The following is a 7,483-nucleotide window of genomic DNA, read 5'->3' as shown; positions in this document are numbered from 1 at the left end:
GTGGAGAGGGCAGGGGAGCTTTTGATTTTTCATCCCAGTTCAGGCTGGAAACAGAAGTCTTGGAATTTTGCAATCTCCTGGGGGCTGGATGGGCCGTATTTTGGCCAGCCCCCATTTGCAGCATGACACAACTCGGTGACATCCTTGGGTAGTCGTGAGGCTGGTGACATCATAGAGCAGGTCGGGTGACAGCCTGAAACGCTGCTGGGGCGTCACCATGGCAGGAGCAGGAGAGTCTTGGGTCTGGCCGGGGCCTTGTACCCCCCCCAAAAAAACAACTGTCGTCAGCACCAAGGGGACGGGGGGGAGAGATCTGAAGACTCCTGTCCTGATTTTTGTGCTAATCCTAGCCACCCCCCTGCGATGGTAACGGGTTCTACGTATGGGTCTGGGGTCACTATCTGGCTGAGAGGACCGGCGGTCAGTTTGTGCCCCGGAACCTCTCCGCCGGGGCTGTGTGAGGAGAGCGGGCGGTGTTCGGCGCTGCGCGCGCTCCGGGTCGCGCAGCGCACAAGGGCATTGTGGGCGCTCGCCGCTTTCCGCGGGTTCTGTTAAAATGGCGCCCTAGGTAACGGGAGGCGGCGGCCGTTAGGCGCAGGGCGCGCGCGCGCGCTCGGGGCTGTTGCCGAGGGAGGTTCCCCGCCCCCTCCCCACGCCCCGCGGTGAGGATGGCGTGTCCGGATCAGAAATCCCCCAACGTTCTGCTGCAGAACCTGTGCTGCCGCATCCTGGGCAAGAGCGAAGGTAACAGCCCTTCCCCCCCCCCCTCCCGGCCCCCACCGCCCGCGGGACAGCGCGAGCCCAATGGGGAGCCGCCCCGCGCGGCGTCCCGCGGCGGAAACCCAGGCCCCCCTGCGCTGGGGGAGGCGGCGGCGGCGGCGGCGGCGGCTGTCGTCAGCTGGTTCCTCACCGGAGCAGCGGGGCCGTGCCCGCCCGGAGCGGCAGGCAGACGTGGGCCGGCTGATGGAGACCCTGCCCCAAGGGAGCCGGGTGGGGCGGCGGCTGAGAGCCTGCTCCATGCCATGGCCGTGGGGAAGGGGAGGAGGAGGAACCGGGGAAGAGAAGAGGGTGGGACGTGCTCGCCCTGTGCGTTTCTAGGCGCCAGAAGAGGGAGGAGAGAGACCCCGCTTTCCCCAGGGGAGAGAGGGAAACTTCCGTTTGCCTGCTGCTGTGGTGGGTGGGAAAAGGGGACACCCGGGAGTGTCTCAGTCTCTTCCTCTCCCTCCAAGCGGCTGCAGCCAAGGCAGGGCTTCAGCCTTTAGCAGCAGCAGCAGCTGCAAAATACTTAAGACTTGTCTACACTTACAGCACTGGAGCGGTGCTGCTTTAGCGCTTAGTGAAGACTCTCTCCAGTCGGTGTAAGTACCTGAGGGCAAGTCTACGCTACCCCCGAGAGCTCCCGTCGGCAAGCTTCTTACACCACCGCCGTGAGAAGCGGAAGCTGTGTTGGCGGGGGAGCGCCTTCTGCCGACACAAACGCTGAACACACCGGCACTAGGTCGATGTAACTTACGTCACTGAGGGAGGATGTCTTTCACACCCCTGAGTGATGTAAGTTGCATCGATTTAAGCGGTAGTGTAGATCAATTTGAGAGGCAGTAGTTATGTCAATGGGAGAAGGCCTCCTGTTGATATAGCAGCGTCTATGCTCAGGGTTAGATCAGTATAACTGCATTGCACAGGGGTGTATTTTCCATGCTGCTGAGTGATGTACTTATAGTGTCATGTGTAGTGTAGACCAGGGTTTAGTTTAATTCTGCTGCTCAGAGCTTGAGGGCAGCCACAAAACACTGTCAACTGCTGTGTGCCTGGCTTTTGCCCTGGGGGTTGCCTTGAAGGTGTGTCCCACTTACCTCTTCTGTGAGAAAGTTCACCCTGCTCTGTTAGCCCCCTCCTGTAGCTCAGCTCCTCCCTGCCGATGGCCTGTGCTGGGTCTGGCAATAGCCAGCTCTGGGCTGGAGCAATGGGCTAGCTGCCTGCTGGCTAGACACTGAGCTGAAAGGCTGTGCTCCCTGGGGCTAGGTTCTTCCTGGCAGCATACAGAGCCTTGGCCTGTAGGTGTAAAATTTTGAGTTCCCCTGTCTCTTGCTGATTCTTAGGCTATGTCTACATTACCTCTTTTGTTGGTCGCTCAGGGGTATGGGGAAAATAAAAAAAAAGACACTGCCAATGTGGACAGCGTCTCCCGCTGACGTAGCTACCACTGCTCGTTGGGGGGCTGTTTAATTATGTCGATAGGAGAGCTCTCTCCCATCAGCATAGAGTGACTACATGAGATCTTACCGTGGCGCAACTGCATCGATAAGGCTGTGTTGCTGTAAGCTCTCTCGTGTAGTACTGGTTTAAGTACAGGTTTCAGAGGAGCAGCCATGTTAGTCTGTATCCGCAAAAAGAAAAGGAGTACTTGTGGCACCTTAGAGACTAACAAATTTATTTGAGCATTAGCTTTCGTGAGCTTTCTGTAGTTATAACTGGTGCATGATAACACCCATTGTTTCATGTTCTCAGTGTATATAAAATCTCCCCACTATATTTTCCACTGCATGCATCCAATGAAGAGAGCTGTAGCTCATGAAAGCTTATGCTCAGATAAATTTGTTAGTCTCTAAGGTGTCACAAGTACTCATTTTCTTTTTGCGGATACAGACTAACATGGCTGCTACTCTGAAACCTGTATCCTATGGTTAAGAAACACGTTGAAGGCAGAAGTGCCTCTACAGCATTTTGTGATTTTTAAAATTAATCTTCTGGCTACTTTTTCCTCAGTATTACCACTTGGTATCTCTTTTCCCATAATCTTAGGCCATCAGGTTATTCTTCTGTCCCTTACTTATATCAGCGTTTCTTATCTCCAAGACCTTAAATAGCTAAGCTAAAAATCTTGCAGGCCTCAGCCTACAGGTCTTGTGTTTCAGCCTTTCTTACTTAGATATCTAATGCATGATATTCCTTCTAAATACTGATCAATCTTATACTTCTATAATTTCTACCAATTTAACTATATTTAACATACAATGATAATATATAATGTGACAGGGTAATGATAACATCACACAATAAGTGAATAATAAACTAAAAATTGAATAATGAAGTGAGCTGGAACTCACAAAAGCTTATGCTCAAATAAATTTGTTAGTCTCTAAGGTGCCACAAGTAATCTTTTTAAAAAAAAAAAAAAAAAATTGGCTACACCTTTCAGAATTAAGGGACTTAGTTCCAGTATCCTGGACAAAAAAACGTTCATGTAGCTAAAATTCCCTGTCTAAAATTCCCATTGAAATTCAGTTGGAAAAGAGATTGCTCTAACTACAAAAAGCAGTACAGAATCGTCACTTTTGGGTCCTGATCCTTAGCACAGACTACAACTACTTCCTTAGTTTGTTAAGGTTTTTTTGATGGTTGCAGGCAGTGATTATCTGTGCTGTGTAAGACAGCCCCTTATTGGCAATTTATGCCATCCCTTATTGAGATCAGTACTGTTCTCTGCGTGTCACTCAGTTCCTTCTTTAGTAACCAGGGAAAGAGCTTTACTTATTAAATTTACTCCTCTATTCCCTGCAGTTCAGCCCAGTTTCCCAATTTTTTTTGGCAAGGCAGTCGCTATGAGTGCTCCTTTATATTCAGGAGTGCTTTGGCAAGCCTTTTTGGAATTGAAGACTGACTTTTCATGAGACTCCAGTGCCTGTCGTAGTATTTTTGGGGCTGGTTCAGTGCATCTATGTAGATCTAGCTCCAGCATAAAGAAGCTTTCTATTTGATCACTTCCTTTGTATTTTTATAAAAAAATCTCTCTCATAGTAATTCATCTGTGTCACGTAAATGCTTCAATTGAAACTTCTAGTTCTGTGAGATGTCGTCTAGTGGATTGTGGACTGTGGGACAGCTTGAAAAATACGAGAATTGTCAACCAGTATAGTGTCTTGGAGCAACTCCACAAGTGTATTAACCGAGGCAAAGCTGGCAGACCTTATGGATTTTCCAGCTCTGTCAAGTCCACTTCTCGGAAAACTTGTCTTACCGAAAGACTCAGCTCTTGGTATCCTGGTCTTTAATTAACTAACATGGTTGAAGTCTCTAAGATGATGTTTCCCTCTGTTTCTAAGGCCATTTTCACTGATGTGATGGTTTAGTTTTTTGAGATCTCATTAATGACTCTTAGAATTCTGCTCTGATAATTTTTGTCCCAGAGATACACAGTTAGTCTTCCTGTTCAGATTAGATATTTATAGAATTCATGCCTGTTAATGATTTCTAGCTGTGTACTGGGCAGCTAGCTCCTTTAATCTGTGGTGTGCCCTTGCGGTTAGAGTGAAGGAAAAATCTGTAGCTGATGATCAGTATAATACATTATGTTGCATACAGTGATGTACTCTGATACATCTTATATCCAGGGCTTTCAGAGAACTTACAAATATTGACTGAAAATGTGTAACTCAGCTGTGAGATAAAACGATCTCCGTATATCAGGGAAGAAACCATATGAGCGGTTGGTTAAGCTGGCAAGAAATTCACTCTGGGGAAAAGGTCCTCCAGGAAAGTTTATTCTAGTTGCTGAGAACTCGGAGGAGCCTTCTTCAAATAGGCTTGTTTACTACATTGCAAGATGAATCCCTGATTTAAAGAATCATATATACAATATAGGAAGCATAACCATTTTTAGTTCTAATTTTAAGAAAAACTTTCAGTCAAGAAAATGTTTAGGCATTGGGGAGATTGGAAAAATTTTAAAAATAAAATCTTGATACATAAAAATGAATGATGGTGGGACTGGAAATATGTGCTTGTTCACTGGAGAAACTAACTGTCACTTTCTCCTTTGTAATGGAAGATACTAATGAGACGCTTTAGCTTTTGCTTTATACAATCTCTCTATATGGAAAAAAACAAACACTCAGAGGTTCGTCAGAGTAGGTGTTGGGCTTTAGAGATTATACCTTGCTAAAGAGCTGGTCTGCAACACAAGTTTTTGAATTGGTATACCTGTTTTGGATGGGGGTTTTTTGTTTTAACTGATCTAGTTATACCGGTATAATATGTAGTTTGGATGCAGTTATAGATGTATAAAATATGCCTGATACTGGTTCAGCTTATTCCCTGTACTTTATCCGTATTGATACAACGCAGCTTTATACAGTTATAACTGTCCACGAGAGAGGTGTACTACTTTAATTATATTGATTAGATGTAGTACAACTCTTGTGTGTAGACAAGCCTCAAGACAATTTTTCTTTAAGTTCTATAACTTCCATTTTTGTTCATGGTGTCTTTTTGCAGTCTGATACGTTTGGTAAAGCACCTCATCTGAAAGTGCTTTAAAAACATTTAATCTTTTTCTACCAAAACCAACATGACATGGCTAAGAGATAGACATCACCTTGGCCATCACAGGGATGGAACCATTCAGTACCAAATTAATACTGTATCCAGTTGAAACTGCAGGAGAAATTTGGAGGTTGTACTACAGACATGAAACTTTTCTCTGCATGCAACAAAAAAATGTAATGCAGTATTACATTAAACATGTTTTCTTGATAGGACTTACCAAGAAGATGATATTGTTAATCTCTGAAAACTGTTTGGAGTTGGAGGGGTGGTGACAAAAGTCATACAACCAGTAAAACAAAGCCAATAAAGGAATTAAAACCATATGTTACAAGTAGACAACTTTTCGGTAAACATCAATTCTAAGTAATAGAACAAATTAAAGTAATCATACAGCTTATTTTTAGTAATTCACTGTTTTGGAACAGAAAAATACCCAGAAAGTAGGAAACACAAGTCTCCCAGTATTCCTGTCTCCAGGACTGGTTTTTCCCCCGTCAAGGTTCCCTCCCCACTCTGAACTCTAGGTTAAATGCTGCCACCACCTGTTGGCACAAAGAACAGGGGAAGTGCCCACTTGGAAACATCCCCCCTCCCGCAAAAATATCTCCCCCCAAGCACTACACCCCCTTTCCTGGGGAAGGCTTGATAAAAATCCTCACCAATTTGCATAGGTGAACACAGACCCAAACCCTTGGGTCTTAAGAACAATGAAAAAGCAATCAGGTTCTTAAAAGAAGATTTTTAATTAAAGAAAAAGTAAAAGAATCACCTCTGTAAAATCAGGATGGTGAATACCTTACAGGGTAATCAGATTCAAAACATGGAGAATCCCTCTAGGCTAAACCTTAAGTTACAAAAAGACATAAAAACAGGAATATACATTCCATTCAGCACAACTTATTTTATCAGCCATTTAAACAAAACAGAATCTAATTAGATTGCTTACTAACTCTTTACCTGGATTCCTACTCTGGTCCCAGCAAAAGCATCACATGGATAGAGAGAACCTTTGTTTCTTCCCCCTCCTCCAGCTTTGAAAGTATCTTGTCTCCTCATTGGTCATTTTGGTCAGGTGCCAGCGAGGTTATTTTAGCTTCTTAATCCTTTACAGGTGAAAGGGTTTTTCCTCTGGCCAGGAGGAAAAGGTCTTTACCCTTCCCTTTATATTTATGACACGCTCCCCAAATCACAGATAGGGTGAAATGCTGGCTGTGATTTCTTCCTGGAACTCTAGGAGAAAACAGAGTTAATAAGACATGCATCTCTAAATATACTACTAAGTATATAAAGACTAACAATATTTTCCACATCTCAAGGACTATTTTAACCAGTTGATTCTGGGAAACTTTCACGGGAGAGTGCATCAGCCACTTTGTTAGAAGCTCCTGAAATGTGTTGGATGTCGAAATCAAACTCTTGGAGAGCTAAACTCCACTGAATAAATATTTTGTTATTTCCCGTGGTGGTATGAAGCCACTGTAGCGCAGCATGGTCAGTTTGCAGGTGGAAATGCCGTCCTCAAACATATGGGCATAGTTTTTCCAGAGCATAGACAATGGCATAACATTCTTTTTCACTGACTGACCAGTTGCTTTCCCTCTCAGACAGCTTCTTGCTGAGAAACACTACAGGGTGGAATTCTTGATCTGGTCCTTCTTGCATTAAAACTGCTCCCACACCACATTTGGACGCATCTGTGATTACTAGGAACAGTTTGTCAAAGTCTGGGGTCCTTAGTACAGGGTCAGACATGAGTGTCGCTTTAAGCTGGTTTAAGGCCTTCTGACCCTCTTCGGTCCACTAAACAGCATTTGGCTGTTTCTTTTTGGTTAGGTCTGTCAGTGAGGCATTGATTTGGCTGTATTGTGGTACAAATCACCTGTAATATCTGGCCAAGCCTAAGAAGGATTGGACCTGTTTCTTTGACTTTGGGACAGGCCACTTTTGGATAGCATCCACATTGGTCTGTAAGGGGTTGTTAGTTCCTTGACCCACCTTGTGTCCAAGGTAAGTCACTCTGTTTAGGCCTATTTGACGCGTCTTAGCCTTAACAGTTAGTCCTGCCTCCCTTATGCGCTCCAAGACTTTTTGTAAATGTTCCAGGTTTACTGCCCAAGAATCTGAAAATATGGCCACATGGTCAAGGTAGGTGATTGCA

The 7,483-nt window shown here is 45.0% G+C and overlaps 1 protein-coding gene across 4 annotated transcripts in view; it reads left to right on the top strand.

Moving 5' to 3' along the window:
* Nucleotides 1–484: 484 nt before the first annotated feature.
* TUBGCP3 (tubulin gamma complex associated protein 3) overlaps nt 485–7,483 on the top strand; it is a 138,162-nt gene continuing 131,163 nt past the window's right edge. For 2 of the 4 annotated variants that reach the window (XM_038405808.2, XM_043502639.1), the window contains exon 1: nt 526–744. In XM_038405808.2, coding sequence (XP_038261736.1) covers nt 669–744 — 76 coding nt within the window. In that variant the 5' untranslated portion in view covers nt 526–668. Of the gene's footprint in view, nt 745–7,483 lie in introns of all 4 variants that reach the window. The other 2 variants (XM_038405722.2, XM_043501818.1) reach the window with 2 other exon arrangements.

The sequence above is a fragment of the Dermochelys coriacea genome, chromosome 1, assembly GCF_009764565.3.
Source record: "Dermochelys coriacea isolate rDerCor1 chromosome 1, rDerCor1.pri.v4, whole genome shotgun sequence".
Classification (NCBI taxonomy): Eukaryota; Metazoa; Chordata; order Testudines; family Dermochelyidae; genus Dermochelys; species Dermochelys coriacea.
This window is presented reverse-complemented; position numbering and strand designations above follow the sequence as displayed.